At 32.3% G+C, this 17,039-nt stretch overlaps 1 protein-coding gene across 4 annotated transcripts; it reads right to left on the bottom strand.

Moving 5' to 3' along the window:
• Nucleotides 1-2,701: 2,701 nt before the first annotated feature.
• LOC106478821 (N-sulphoglucosamine sulphohydrolase-like) lies at nucleotides 2,702-15,931 on the bottom strand. Of its 4 annotated transcripts, XM_013939392.2 has the most exons (7): nucleotides 15,677-15,931; nucleotides 11,581-11,847; nucleotides 8,339-8,489; nucleotides 4,472-4,710; nucleotides 4,062-4,237; nucleotides 3,053-3,690; nucleotides 2,702-3,008 (listed from the first exon to the last, which is right to left on the bottom strand). In XM_013939392.2, exons 1-6 carry the CDS (start codon nucleotides 15,810-15,812, stop codon nucleotides 3,070-3,072), a joined length of 1,590 nt encoding a protein of 529 aa, XP_013794846.1. In that variant the 5' UTR covers nucleotides 15,813-15,931; the 3' UTR covers nucleotides 2,702-3,008; nucleotides 3,053-3,069. The 4 variants fall into 4 exon arrangements, with proteins under 4 accessions (XP_013794846.1, XP_022238197.1, XP_022238198.1 ...); XM_022382489.1 differs by having other exon boundaries at nucleotides 2,702-3,690; XM_022382490.1 differs by lacking the exon at nucleotides 15,677-15,931 and adding an exon at nucleotides 15,393-15,512 and having other exon boundaries at nucleotides 2,702-3,690.
• Between the last annotated feature and the right edge of the window lie 1,108 nt (nucleotides 15,932-17,039).

Genomic DNA, 17,039 nt, shown 5'->3' with positions numbered 1-17,039 from the left:
CATGTATGTTGGGACTAGAAATATATAAATGAGTGGTTTTACTAATACTAGGCTTAATCAATGGATAACATAAAAACACATGGCTACTAAGGTCACCCTCCTGCCTTCTGAACAAAATGTAATATGAAAGAAATAAAACTTATTTGATTAAATGGTTTATCGATCCTTTCTTGACCAAATATTAGTGTGAAAAACACACATTAAATCTTCTACTGAATATAAGAGATATAGTGTGTGCAGGGCTGTCAAGAGATTTAATGGGTCCTGGAGAAGGATAGGCGTGCGTTGGTGTTCCCCTCTCTCAATTTTCCATCTGTTTTCTCCAAGGCCCCCTTCAAGGCACTGAGCCACAGGAAAATTTCCCCATCATCCATCCCCTCTTAGTATGTCTGACTGTACACATCAACCACATTTCACTGAGCATTTTTGAAACATTAATCTAAATATCAGCAGTTTGTACATGGTTCATTTCTATCTTACATTCAATATGAAGTCAAATCTGCTGTATTTGTAAATACAACTAATAATTAAATTCATGTTCTGTTATTATCAGGTAAAAATCAACTTAAAATACTACAAATTAAAAAATATGGAATAGTAAGTGTTTGAAAAATAAAGTTGCATATTGGTGTTAGATTACTGCTTCTTCACTATTTTGCAATTACACATCTGCAAAATAAAGACATATATCAATTAATCTTGAACAAAATATTACAAGGACACTCAGTTTTATGAACACGAATTCCTATTCTGCATGTGGTTCTCTAGCATTTATTTAACTCAGTAACTCAATAATATTATCAAATGAATCAAATTTCCCAATTTAAATTTATTGGATGAACTTCATGAGATTATTCAATACCTCAATCTAAAACTGAGCCCCCCAATATTTCAGTAAAACTGTAGGATTTATGTAAATACTTAAATCTATTTCTCAATCTTCTTCATATTCAACTTATATCCATCTTATCAGAATGTAAAATAACTCTAATTTTCTCATTTTTATAATTTTCCTCAAAGTGCAAAAAGGTAATTTCTCTCTGGAAAACTATTAACTCTGAAGATTTTACTAAAATAGCCTAGGATAAACTCTATTATGACAGATCATTAATGTTTTGGATCTGACACCTGGAGTATAAGACTGGGTTTCAATTGTAATGCCACAAGTAAATTGATTTAAAAATCAACCCAAATATTTGAAAAAAAAAATCCAATATCTGATCTTAACACTAAAATAAAAGTACTTGGCCATGCTTTGTGGACCACAAATGTGAGGAAAAATCATCAAATCTTTTTGATAAACAATAGATGAAACACAACATGATGGCCTTAGAATTTTGAAGTTGATTACTTTTCTCTATACAAAAGTATAATTTCTCTTGTACTATTCTGACCTGTTAAGAAATTGCATGGGATCAAAGAGCAAATAAATCAGAATGAGGGAAAATCCAATGATCTGAGCATTTTCAAAAGGTAAATTACTATAAATACATATTTTTTTACGGTAGAGCTTTCTACAGCAGCATACTAGCTCAGTCATTTTACTTGTGTTATTTCAATTACAAATGAAATTACAAGAACACTGCAGCTTTCCTTATGCTACACTAGATTCACCTGCTGCTACTTTTGTTGCAAAGCATCTTTTGTTTCGTTCAGAATTGTAATGAGATTTTGCCAACTTCAGTTCAAGGTGTTTAAACAAAATGTCCGATTAAAATTTATTTCTAAAACTGACTGTTACCACCATATGATACAAGATCTAAGCATGTAAACCCATCTTTTCTCTACTACTAATAAAAAAAGATCTATGCTAGTGCTCAGGATACTCTTTTGAGTATTAACTTTTGTATAAACCAATGAACTATCTTAAGTCCTACAAAGTAAGCTTTATAATAATCAATGACATCTCTTAGAGACAAAATTTGGTATTCTTTTCATCAGTCCTTGTTTTCTTTGAAATTTTTATATATTTAAAGCAAAACAATATCAAATTACAGAGAAAAAAAAAGGAGAAACCCTCTGGACAATTTAAAAGTGATATGTGATGATTTAAATACCTTGTTTATGTCTACAGTCTTCCAAAATTATACATGTGTATTGGTTTTTGGGGGACAGCTTGGTTCAGTGGCTTTTCACTTTGAACTCTTAGTCAGAAGGTTGCGAGTTCAAAGCTGACTTGCATCATGCTGTTGTATCCTTCAACAAAACACTTTACCCCAATTGTTTCAATATACACAGCTGTATAATGGGTACCTGCACTTAGCTGGAGGTTAACTTGTAATGGGCTGGCATCCTGTCCAAGGGTAAATATGTCACCATATTCACCCACTTGTGTCAATTAAGCTAGAGTTCAGTACAAAATTTTGTGTGCCTGGTTGGTAAGGGAAGGATTTGACCTTTTTTGACTGAATGTGGCTACATTTTGGCTGTTACAGTACCACTTGCCACCAAATTTGTGTTGACTTTATTAGTTTTGATAGATAAAAATCAACAAACTTGGTACATGTAAACTTTATTTCACTAATATTTACACAAGTTAAATTTGTTAGAATATTTTACTCTTTGGCAAACATAGATAATTGTTTGTACAAATATTTCTGTACAATACTGTAATGGAATAGTATTGAGCATATTTCACATATATCGCTAAAAATCATTCACAAGTTATACACATTGCTGATGTGAAACTTTTTGTTTTTTCAAATTTAAACTTAGATGGTATTTTCCAATCTATCAGTGGTAAAAATGCAATAATATCAAATACTTAATTAAGACAAGAAGCATCCTCATGTACAGTATTTTTTATAACTTGTTCATCATTCTTTATTGGGAAGTCAAGGTGATATATCTCTGTTCTATAACATCTCAAATAATGTTGGAGTAGACAGGTTTACCAAAGAAAACCACCAGTGATGCATCTATTTCAGAAGAGAATAAAACACTGTCCAAACAAATTAAGTTATCGTATTCTGATGATCAATATATACATGTGCACCATATGTTTAATTATCATTGTTAAATACATTAAAAACATATGCTGTAATGTTGAATTGAGACAAGTATTTTTAACTACGTGAGGTCATTGTAAAGTGGTAGACAGCGTGGATGCTCCTTAAATCTACCAGAGTTTTCTAACACTGCAGATGGTCCACAGATCCATGGATCAGCAGTCTTCAACTGCCAGGAATGAAGTATGTCACGGAGTTCGAAAAGGATAGCTTGAAACTCTGCACAATCTGCCAGGTTGTTAGTTTCCTTAGTATCTTTTATAAGGTCGTACAGCTCCCACTGCGGTCGGTAGTAATATTCTGTCAAGTTTTTATACCAGTGGGTTGTCACCTGTGTTTGAGTCCTGTTTAGGATGTCTTGAAAAGTGGGTGAGATGTAAAAGTCTTGATCAATAGGAAAAGGCATTTTGAAGTTTAAGTTATGAATGAGTTTGTACTTTTTAGTTCGAACAACTCGCATGGGGTAATACATAGTTACTTCATGAAGACTTTGACTAGCAAATAAAGCTGTGGAGAAATCAAGCACATCATCAGACTTAACTAATTTCTCAGTAAGAGGAAGCAAAGACTTCCCAGTAAGATGTACTGGAGCATTGAAAAGCTTATAATGAGGATATCTAATATCAAACCAGTCCAATACAGTGGGAGTAATATCCAGCAAACTGACAAGATCATCTGACACCTATAAAAAATATAAATATTTACATATCAAGTTGTGAAAATCTTAAGTTATAAAACTTTCCCCAACATGCATTTCAGCAAATCTAAAAAAAAAATGTTCCAAGTTTTTAATAATCCACTGTAAGTCCAGTACACTGTATTAGTAACCTACTATTTTCAAATAGGGGACACAAAACAGCTGACAGAGAGAGAGGTGTGCAAATCCTAACTAAATTAACTGAATTATGCAACAAAATAAATAGAAACTCTACACAAGACCCCACGTTAAATCTTTTAACATTTAGTTGTTCAGCTACACAAAATTCAGAAGTTAAATCTTACTGAACCATGTCTAAGAAATAACATTTTAAAGTAAAATTTGATGTATTATACTTGATTCCATTGCTCTCGGTGTTCAGGATTTGACACTAGCATTGGTTCAGACATCCCAGGATCATATAGATTGGTACGGCCACTAGGAAAGGGAATACCGTTGTCCGAAGAATATATAACAAGAGTGTTGTCCCTCAAGCCTGCATCAGTTAATTCCTTCAGTATTAAGCCTATTCCTGTAAATAGAATTCTGCGTTTAATAAATGGGTTTATACAAAACTAAAATATATGACCAGTCTTACCGTTTCCTTCAACCTAACCCTTCTTATGAATAAACAAAACACTCTTATTCTGTTCACCAGCTTTTAACTATGAGAACTTTTAAACTATCAGATTTACATCCTAAACATGATACAGTATATTCAATATATCTGTTGATCTGACCTATTCAACAACACTGATATCTTCACCTTGGTCAAGCCTGCCCACAGTTGTATACTGGGCAGCAATGTCAGCACGAGCAGCTGGAGTGTCAGGTACAAAATAAGGTACAATTACTTCATCTGGTGAATAATACTTGGGTGTCCAATCGGAAATCTCTCCCATCCCGGGTTGCCCATTTCCAAATTTCTCACAAAATTCACCATATTTTGGGTTAGTGTGTCCACAACGATGTGGGTCATGAAATGCTACATACAGGAAAAAAGGCCTGGAAAAAAAGAAAAGTATCAAAGAAATAAGTAAAGCTGTACACGATTGGTAGCCATTAGCTAATCACGCTATACACAGTTACTGGAAATATATGCATCACAGATCTAAGTTATTTCCAAGTTAGCCATGTCATAATACTATAATGTATGATGATTTTACAAGGACAGAATGAAGTCCACAGTGTAGTAGTACACACATTCTTGTGTGATTGAGTAGTTTTAAGAAGTTACAAGTACAATATTTTGAGTAAAAGATCTAGTTTTTTTCCCAAAAATGACTAAAACAAACGTAAGGAAAAGGTCCATCCTCCAAATCAAGCACAATAGCAATTCAAATGTAACTGTTTAACAAGTACCTCACAAGACCAAACATCACAAGAAAAACAAAAGCTAAATATTTTTATGGCTCAATCATTAATAACCATCAGGTGTTACAGTTTTACCTATTTGACAGAATTCTCTACCAGCATTACAAGTCAATCAAAAGACATCATGCACAGACTAGTTGTACAAAGTATTCGTCAATTTGTTTTAGTGAAAACCTAAAAATGTGGCTTATTATCATCAGAATATGTCATTTACTTTCATCTATCATCAAAGAATTAATATAAAAAGATTAATATTAATAAAAAAAAACATTTAAATGAGCCTAGAAGAGCAAGAATCATGTTAAATAGGAACATACCTATGGAACAGCATGAATGATACAGAATAGATTCTTAACAGAAAGGTGTGGTTAACAAAGACTATCAAATGATCACTGTTGATGTTAAACCTTTCCATGTACTTAACTGTACAGCAGTAGAAAGAAGAAACACAGTTTACTTAGAGAATGGATGTAAATGTTTTGAAATACAAAATCTGCAGTGAAACGAAAGTGGACAACCTACATGATGACCTACACCCTTGACTTTGAGGAAAGGAACCCCTAATCAATACCATGACAGAGTTACTCAATATTTTTCCAAAGAAACTGTTGATTAATTGGCAATAAAGATACTCTCCAGATAATATTAAAAACTTTTTTATTGCAGCCAATATTTTATTTGCCATTACAGCTTCATCAGAGCTAGTAGTATAAGAACGGTTGATTGATTTACACATTACAGGAGTTTAACAAAAGCCATCATCCATGGGAAAGTAATCAGCTGGCAGCAACCACTTTTTTATCTATTATTTATAATTTTCTAAATTTATTACGGCCAAGTATCCAATGTAATTAAAATTATTTTAATATTATTACTCCTATTATTGAGCAGTTTGGAAACGTAAAAGAATGAAATTCAAACAAATCTTGCATTATGTATTCCTTATTTTAATGATAAAGAATTAAATAAATTATTTTATTTATTTAAACTCTAGAGGAGTTTACCATTGATCAATACATAATTTCTACTCCCTCCAGCTAACTAGTCTTGCTGCAACATGCTTGTCAGTGCACGAACTAGGTAGCATTGTCTTGTCACTAATTCAAACCACTGACAACTAGCCAGCAGTAAACATTTTTACTTTATACCTTACTATTATTAATTATTGCCTATTTCTTTTTTTATAAACTGTAATTATTCAAAAATAATCGAAATAACTACTCTCTAAGACAGAGCAGTAATTTCAGAGAAGGTTGGAAACTGCTTTTTGTGATTCAAATCATAAAGGATATCTTGTTTATAAAGAACAAGTAATCTTAAACTAATCAACAGAAAATGTATATTAACCTAAAACCTTGCCATGGACAGTTCAACTGTGTTCAAACTATACAAAAAGCCTTACTGGGTGCCCTTACATCAGGAAAGTAGGATTTAATGACACTATGACTGATTGAGAATTAACTGACTAAGTGAAAAATGCTGTAAGACTTGGGTTACATTGAAATACAGAAACAGAAATGGCCATGGAAAGTGAAAAATAAACTGACATGGACAAAAAATCTAATTTTATGGACACACATGCAAGACAGTGAAGTATGGATACAAACCTCCAAGTATTTCTGGAAGAATAGCCATGAAAATGTGAGGTATTTTAATAGTTTAGAGAATATGTATTTAAATATTAAACTGGGTTATTTTAACTGCTATTTAAACATAAAATGAAGACAAAAAAGTAATCAATGAAAATCCCTTGGCTACTGACTAAAGCAGTACAAGTCTCTGGGAGAAAAACTGCTACAGACATGGCAAACTATTTGATTTTTGGTTTTTATTTTTTAAAAAAAAAAAAAAAAAAAAAAGTCTTAAATAAGGACAAAAGAAAAGCACAAATTATAATGTCGTATCTGCTTGAGTTTAAAATTACGAAACTTATCTAAAATATACAAATATAAAATTAATACATCAAAAATGAAAGATGATGTCAGTTCTTGATTCAAACTAAACAAACTGAATTCAATAATATGCTCCAAGTCCAATATTGTTTTCAAATTTATTGTATGCACATAGTAATAGTTTGTTAAAAGATTAAACGTCTGCAAATAGATTGAAAATAGCTTTAAGATTTTATATTAAAAATAAGCTTTTGTTTACATACCTGCATTTCAATGTTCCTTGTTCTTATCTGATTATACCAAATAATTGTCCATATCTATTGCCACGATATGCGTTTTGTCAGCATTTCCATGTATGTTTTCACATGATCAAATTTGGCTGCATACTTTCTCACTTTTTATTAAGCACTAGCGTAAAAGCCCATCAAAAATGACGGGAAACCACCAGAAACCATAACTATTTGGCACAAAATTGACAATACACATAAGAAATAAATAAAACAAATATAAAATTTCCTTTCCCAGGAACATGCTACATATTGCTCCTGAATCCACTAAATATAACTGAGCAAACATGCTACATATTGGTGCCTTTGGATAAAAGATTAAAACACACGATGACCATGTGATTCCATACACACCTGTTCTTCTTCTGAGGAAAAGTCGTCCTCTTCCCTACAGGTAATTGGTATCTTCAGTCTGTTTTAACAAAGGCTTTTTTGTAATAATTGCCAAGCAACGATTTGCACTAATTTTTTACTTACTTTTCACTTCCATGTCTTTGATCACGGGAATCTTCCCAGCTTCCCTATTCAGATCCTACCTAGCTTGACATCATAATGATGTTGATGATGTGGTGTCATACACATAACGTCATGCCTTATATGGTCCTGAGAACTTCCTCTTTGACATGCTTTTATATAGCAGAAAAAGTGCCAAACTTTAGGAGCTATTTACACCTATGTTAGCAATTGAATTCAATTAAAATGGGAATTGGCTATCAAAATAGGAAGTGTTGTAGGAGGAAAAGTGGAATTGGACTTGTGACTCACCAAATTTGGAGAAATCAAGTATGACCAACCGACACTTGGCTTTTATGATCGTGAGATTTTGTTTTTGAGGATTTCTCTCCATAACATACTACCCTTCCTTTATTATACATGTGTAACATTGTAAAAAGAAAATCGAGATATGTAATTTAAAATTAAATTAGTAGACTGAATTTTTAATTCCAATTAGTTGTTGCTTTAACATTTATAAATCTTGAAATACGATTCAAATTTAAAAATCACCTTTTCTGATTAAAGAAAAAATGGTTTATTTAGCTATATATATATTAAAACAATGAAAGAAACAGTATAAAATACCTTGAATCATTCATGTGAAGGAATTTTCTAACTAATTCCTTTATACGAGAGATGTTGCGACCCACTTGCAGTATTGAGTTATTCTCCTCAGTGAAAGCAAAGTCAAAAGGGTAAACATCTTCTGGTCCCACATGCTTTTTTCCAATAATTCCTACACAAAACCAAACATTCTGGTTCTATATATATGCATATAGGAATTACATACATTCTAATAAAAAAAAGTAAGTCAAAATACATTAAAATTATTGAAAATTCACACCAAACAGAATATGTTCGAAGGTCAAAATAATGCCATTTTGTAGGAATTTTTCATGACAAAGTGAGAATTTATAAAAAAAAAAATTATATTAAATTCATACAAAATATATGATTTTAAATTCATACAAAATATATGACATCACTAAATTACAGCTGGCACAATAACATATTGCAGAGTGAAAATAATTGTTTTGGCTTGTATTTACGTTAACCTGAAAATGTTGCTGTTTGTTAACCTCCTCATAAGGGAGAATATATATACTATACATTTCAGCTTAAGTTCATCTTTTTCAGTTTTTACCTTAAAAAAAATGAAACTGAGGACAGATGACAGTTTTTGTCAAATGTTTCAAATGTTTTTGTAGAAACAACTCTTCTTTCAGAAATGTATATGACATCATCTTATCAGCATCAAACACAGAAATGGAACAATTCTTCATTAAAAGATCAATCAACTGCCACAATCTAGTTTAAATTTGATATTTGACAAATGCAGAGATTTTATATATACTTTACTTTCAGCATTATTACATAATATATCAGAAAAAGGTATGATACTTTTTTCTTTTACCTTTACTGATATCATTCCCAAACTCATGTAATGATACAAGTATAGGGTGACACATATGATCACAAGTTTTACATTACAGTTACATATATAGCAACTGCCTTCAAGAACACTGAACTGAAGCACTTAAGGTTAATTTATGCAAATGTAGCTAAAAGCTGTTGAGTGAAATCAAAGCATAGAATTGATAATCCCACCATATTTTACTAATATATGCAAAAACTCAAATAATTACAAATATATAAATTAAAAGCTGGAATTGCCAAATCACAGTAACTTGTCTAAAATTGGAAAAAACAAGCAAATAATACTAACAACTGTACATTTGTGTATTTATGTTATATTCAGGTGGTATTAACTTAAAAAAGTTAACACTAGTTAACAGGAGACTCAGTCAAGATATCAGTTATGGAGTCTTGCTAAATCTCTTACTAACTGAGACGATGTAGAATGAAGCAATGATACTGGACACAAGGTGAACAATCCTTATTAAACCCAAACACAGTGTATGTACTGGACAGTCACCTTTCATGAATCCTCTTCAGAATTAACTGACCAAAATGATGTCTCAAACCAACTGACTAAATGCAACATTCCTTAATTTACATGAAACCTTGGATTTACCCAGCATAACTTGCACTGCCTAGATGACTGGTCATTCACATTACAACATAGATGGGGTCATAACCTCTGGATACCACCTGCAAAACAACTGAAGGTCACTGTTGTCAACATTATTAAACAATGTCTCCCTGGGCAGTAATAGGCATAATCTATTTCCAAAAGGAACAAAATTAACTTAGAATGAAATAAATTTAATGGTTTTTCTCAACCATGCATTATGTGAAGCCTGTATATATCAGAATGTGATGTTAATTACTGATGGCCAAATGTCTATATGATACACTGTGATTGCAAAGACATTGGAAAAATCAACATCAAACCTTGAACAATGCCAGGAAATAAGTAAAGTTCCAGTTTTATTGTATAAATTATGAAATAATACATTTATATAATATTAATATACTTTTCAAAGCATATACTGTAATTATAGCTTGTAGAATATATATATATATATATATTTTTTACTTTTACATCAGCTGAAGACGTCTTAACCCATTCACTGTAACTGGGATGTATATTTCCTAGTGCTTCCACACCCTCACATTGCAAATGGGACAAATGTTTTCCCATTGTCGACACTGTTTACTCCTTCCTCTGCTGGGTCCAGGTTCATATCTTGAGTAGATCACTAGATAAAGAGCTACCATCCTCCTGTTTTCTTGCCTCTTCATCATCACACATTTGAACACCACTTGACTCACTTTCACTATCTTCTAAGCTATCCGAGTCAAGTGCATCAAGCATATTTACATAGTAATTAGGTTACTATTCGGAGCTACAGCGATGTGGGCATGGTTGGCACACAGTTGTTCTACATTCCACTTAGACATCTTGTTGGTTACTGAAGAGATGTGTGGAAAACACTGAGGAGAAACCATATAAACATTAGGTGGGATGCCAATAAATATTTTCCAACTCCTTTTACTCCCATACATCATACACAGCAATTTTCAATGACAATGGGAAACATTTGTCCCAGTCACAAAGCAATGGGGGTGGGAGCACTAGGAAATATATGTCCCAGCAGCAGTGAAAGGGTTAATAGTCATACCTTGTTATCATACCATACAATAAGTAAGTAAATATCAACATCCCATGCTTGGTAGAATTTAAACACAAGACTGCTATACCTTTGTCAAGATTAGCCACATCATTATAATAAAAGATTTATCACTCTCATTACCAACTTCATTCAACAAGTCCCTACCAGTTTTGATCACCAAGTTCCTAACACTGTCTCTACCAACCTCTACAACAATCAGTAATAATACTCTTCAGCTATATCTTGTGAACTAACTTGTTGAAACTTGTGGAAGAGTTTTTATTCAGTCCTTAGACCATGAAATTAGATCTTATGTGACCATAAAATTACATGATCTTTCACAACATTAAAAATATCTGTACATCATCGTTAGGGGAAACTGGTGAGAGTCTCATAAAACATACAAACTTACTCAAAATCAACATGATGAGATTGAGTCAGCACTTTTATGTAACTAAATATTCATAGATAAATTAAACAATGGAAGGAATAATAAATGAATGACAAACGAATCCATAATGAAATGAAAAGAGAATTTGCAACCTCACAATATGATGTCTTAATAAACAATTCCTGGGATAATGTGATGTGTCGTTATTGAGTTAATCAAAGCTATTGTCAACGACTCAGTCATACATGATACAAATCTAGATCATCACACATTTGTCACAGTAATAACTTATCACTTTACTACCACAATAAATCCAAGAAATCTTTACACATGTCAAGCAAAATAAAAATAAATCTTACCAGTTCGTATATTATGCTTCTGAAGAACTGCTGGCAAACTGCGAACAGAGTCAAAGCTGTTAAAGTGGTGCAGTTTCTGATGAAGTCCATACATACCATTCTGATGTTCTGGCAATCCTGTCAAGATGGTTGACCTACTTGGAGAACAGCTACTCACTGAGGTAAAAGCATTACGAAAAACAATGCTCTGTTCTCCAAGTTTGTTCAAGTTGGGGGTCTGGCAGATACTATTATTGTACACTTGGGTCTCAAAGCCAGCATCATCACCTGTAATTAAAGTAAATTACTGAAACACAACAACCATGCAATTTAACATATGGATTTCAAAAATTAGCTCAATATCACTCTTGTATACCACCTCAATAACAGCTTGTGGATCTAAACAAATCATTACAGGTCACCTACCTCAACTTTCACAAAGTATCAACTGTTAGTGCAGTACTTTAAATAAAAAGCTTTCTTTTCTTTCCTACTGTTTCAGCAGATGACTGTCACTTTCCAGACATAAAATAATATTGGGCATTATTCCAAATACAAACGCTTTTTGTTTATAACTGCACATATTTACACATGCTCAAACCTATTAATATCTAACAATATAAGCTTCCAAGCTTAATTTATTGAAATTTTTATGACTTAAAAATACCTGCGTTATAAGTAAATGTCTCGAGGTCTACTTCAATAAATAATATGAATTTTATAACTACCTATAAAAAGTCCTTTCATTATCTTGACTCACACTTTGACTAAGATAGCTAAGTGAAATATTTTTACGTTCCACTATCATTACTTGTTTGGTTCTTTTGTACCTGTGGTTGCAACCATTTTACATGAGTCAGTCACACACTCTGAATGCCACATGTGAATCATATTGTGTAAAAAATTTTGCATACTGTATTTAAAACTCTGTTTCTAATTATCACTGATTTTTCTCTAATGAGGCTTCCTAGTGCTAAAATGTAAAAACATTTCTCTGTGCATTTACCATTATAATTACCAATATAAGATAATACAAGTTAAAAAAAAGTTAGACCACAACAAAAATAAACTTTACCTCCTTCACTTCTAATGCATAATATGATGTGTATATATGATAGTTTGTAGTAACTGAACCACTAACAAAAGTAGCAGTTCATCTCCACAAGTTTGATACTAAAATGCATAAAGCCTTAGACTAAGAAATATATTCAAAGATAAATATGATGTTAAAGAAATATGGCAAGTTTGTTAGTTCCATTTCTGTCTTTATACATTTATGATTTTGTACCAGCAATCAGAAACTGAAACAAATTCATAGTTACAGCATTTCTTTTTCTTTTCAGGGGTGGTGAATGGTGAGAAAAAAAAATTATCTAAGTCATATTTGTGACAAGAGAGGGTGGGTGAAACACTGGAAACCATGGAGAAGAACAGTAAATTGTTCACTTTAGGAATATGCACAGTTTTTACAAAATGGGAGACCTGTGAAAAACCAATCATACACATAACCTCAGTGCATGAATAAAAGAGTCCATAAAGGTTATCCATTTCAAATTTGACCTGTGAAAACGAGTTCACAAAAGATAGACCACTTATAAACCATGCTAAAATTATTAAGAACATAAGATTGTTTAAACTTTATTTTCACATAAGAGATAACATTTCTGCCAACTAAAACATAAGATATGAACAACAAAAGAACATTTGGTCCTTCAAAGCTATACTTTCACACCGACCCACAGGAAAAGTAAAAATTTAAAACTGCCCTTCTTTTCAGGAAATCATTGATTCTCTTCTTACGCTCCTTTCAAATGCTGGCTTTCACTGCTGCTGAAGGCAAGTAGCTCATTCCATAAATCAATCATCCTGTTAAGAAATATAAAACTGTCTTAACTGGAGCCTAACCTTTTAGTTTCCAAGTCTTGAAGTTGTATCCTCTCATCCTATTATCTTCATAATATAACACAAATAAATCAGAGGCCTCTATCAATCCCCTACCCTGAAAAGTCTTGCAAGATTCAGTAAGATCATCTCTTACCCTTTTTCCCAATAACCCTAGTAACTCTTATCTCATCCCTTTGAAGTAAGTAAATATTTATTTCTTAGACACAGAGACTACAACTGTACAAAGTGTTCCAGGTGAGGCCTAACTAGTGAGTTGTATAGATCTCTTTTGACTTGTAATCTATATTTCAATAACTACACCCCAAAATTCTATTAGCTGGACTATTAGTACTAGCAATAGATCAGTGTCTCAATGGTTTGAGTGACTCATCCACCACTGTACCAAGATATTTTTTTTTAGTCACATGACTGAGTGGGTTCCCATTTATAGTAAAGACATGAGCCAAATTATGATAACCCAAGTGCCTTACCCTGTGCTTACTATAATTAAAGATCATTTGCAAGTATTTCCAAATTATCAATTGATCCAAGTCACTCTGTAACACCTCAACATCCTCAATACAGCTAGAAATAACCAAGTTTAATGTCATCATCAAACTTTATTAGATTACTAATTATGCCCCTATCAATATCTTTTAGGTAAAAAAAAGAATCAAATGACCGAGCATTGAACCCTGAGGCACATCACTAATAAAAGGGTCCAGTTGAGTTAGACTCCATTAATAACAACCTTCTGCTTTCTACCATCTAATGACTTACAATCCAATTAACTACTCTTTCCCCAATCCCTACCAATGTATTATCTAATTGAATCTTTTGTGTGGCGCCTTATCAAAGATTTTTGAAAATCTAAATCCATACCCTCTTTATCATCCAGACAACAATAAAAAAACTAATAACAGATTGGTAAGGCGAAATCTTCCTTTGGTGTACCCATGTTGGCTTTCAGTGATGATTATCATATTTCACTAAATGATTTTGTAAAGCTTCTCTTACCAACTACCTAGAAATTTTATAATTAAGAAAGTAAGACTTAATGGCCTATAACTTTAGAGTACCTCTTATCACCTTATTTAAAGCCATGGGTGCAATCCTACTGAGATTATTAAATAATTGCAAGAACTAATTCAATGACCCCATACTCCAGTGCTTGAAACTTACTTTGTAACAGGTACCAACTTCTTAAAACACTTAAAGTTTTAAACCATTTCAAAACATATACCATAATGCCTCAAATGAACAATACCTTTCTCAGCCTTGTGCTCATGCCTTTAAAAATAGGAGTAACATTTGAAGCTCTCAGGCATGTGTCCACTGTCTATTGGCTTACCAAAAATGAAAGAGAGGGAGGATTTCATATCTGATCTTTGACCTTCTATAAAATCCTGGGAAAAACATTGTCTGGCCCTAGTCTATTGTTAAAATAACAGCAACAAGTAGTTCATCACATCCAACAAAGTTTGAAATAATTAACTGTCCAAACCACTTTGCATTTCCAACACTATTAATAAACACCTTTACTTTTCTGTACTCCTGAGTAACAAGTACAAAACTTGAAGTCATTCCTCAGCTTAGATTTCTCTAATCAGATATCACTTTAGAAGCTTGTCTGCGAACCCTTTCTTATAAATATAACTTATATACTGGTATGCTTCATGTAGTGAGAGAAGCAAAGCTGCACTCTTCACGAGGTCAATTAATCAATAATGACACATTCACCTTATAATTACTGACTTGTTTATATAATACTACTACTACTAGGGTCTGTGTATTGATTAATAGCAATAATGACTAATAATAATTGACTAACAATGTCAATTTTTTTTCACTATATGCTAATGAATGATGTTATTAATAATACGTTAATTCAAGCTAAACTGTATATTTTTTTCACAGCTTTAAAATTTAAACTGCAGATCAACCTGTACCTTAGTAAGTATACCACGTAGTGCGTTAAATCACAATTATCTTAAGACTTTAGTTACATTTAGTGATTTACGTTACAGTTGTAATTTCATTAACATTTTAAATTAAAGTTTTGTGTTATGTTCCACTGCTGACATTAGGAAGAGAAATAAAAGATTTTCTTTCCTCGCGGAAACGAGCGTGAAACGCCCCTTCGGTCGTGCTTACTGTCAATTGTAAATGACTGATTTAAATCAGTAACTGAACGAGACACCGGACATTAATTTTATACGAACTTTAGACTTACCGATAATGAGAAGTACGTTCTTGTTCGGAAAAATGCCATTAGTATCTTTCAATTTATATTTTAAGTGATTTCCAGTACAGTATATACCTACTATAGAAACGCATATTATTGCAACATGCTTATAAAGCTGTAACATTTTGTGGTTCTTTCCAACTAACAGTTACAATTAATATAATTATAAGAAACACAGAAAGTCAATATTAATTGCCTTGCAATTCATTTTCCATTAACCAGATGGCGAAGCAAAATATTTTCCATCAATTTATATGTGTTAAAGGTAAAACACGCAGGATTATTATTATGGTTAATAGCTCTCGTAATACTAAATATTTCCTTTAATTGTTCCCAATAGGAAAATGACATTTAATTAAAATATTCTACGGATGAAATGATTATATAAAGACTGTGTGAAAAGGAATTGATTATATGTTACTGGTAGGAAGATGGAATTTAGGATATCCATACCCTAAGAACAGGATGATGAAGTCAAAATACTAAGCAGAATAGTGCATTATATTACTGAAGGTAAGTTAGTTTACATAATCTTTAACTGAAACGATAAAATTATCAATATATTTAATAATGGTCTGAACTTGTATTTGCCTAAATTAATTATATTTAGCCTTGTAATCACTGACGACGCCATGATTATGAAAGTGGGAGAAGGGATGGCAAACAAATAAGGGTGTAGGAGGCAAACTTTTTTATTCTACATATATTAGAAATTACATTAGGACTTTCAAAATTAGAATTATCATTCTAAAGAATGCACTTGTGATTTTTTATTTTTTTATTTTCTTTTGCTAAACTCAAAATTGCCAAGTTATCTCACAATAAGTAGCTTTTAAATGTTATCAGCTCTTACTCTGATTGGCTACAAAGATAACAGGAGTAACTAGAATTTTGATGATGTTTCGTCAGGGGTGTAACTAGGGGGGTTGGAGAGTCAAACTACCACTCCAATATTCTAAAAGATCTTTATAATGCAGCAGCTTATTACTGTGAGGCTCCTCTTTATTTTTCTATCACAAAATTATTTGTATAGAAGAAAAATCCAAATGTTTTTGTTTTTTGTTTTGTTTTTTGAAAGCTCCCCCCCCCTCACAACTTTGTAGCGTTGGCTAAACCCTTGTGTTTCATTAGAAGAGACTTTCTTGATACATGTTGTGATAAAAAAGTCTAAAGTGTACATTATATTATTACATCAAATGTTGTCTCACACACGAAAAATCACATGATAACAATGGTGTTCCATATCTACTACTTATTTGGTTGATTTTAATCAGATGTTGCGTCAGCGAGTCACATGACTACTGTGACGCAACGTTTCTCGAACTATCATGTACTTTGGCGAATGCTCTAG

The sequence above is a fragment of the Limulus polyphemus genome, unplaced genomic scaffold (assembly GCF_000517525.1).
Source record: "Limulus polyphemus unplaced genomic scaffold, Limulus_polyphemus-2.1.2 Scaffold253, whole genome shotgun sequence".
Classification (NCBI taxonomy): Eukaryota; Metazoa; Arthropoda; class Merostomata; order Xiphosura; family Limulidae; genus Limulus; species Limulus polyphemus.
This window is presented reverse-complemented; position numbering and strand designations above follow the sequence as displayed.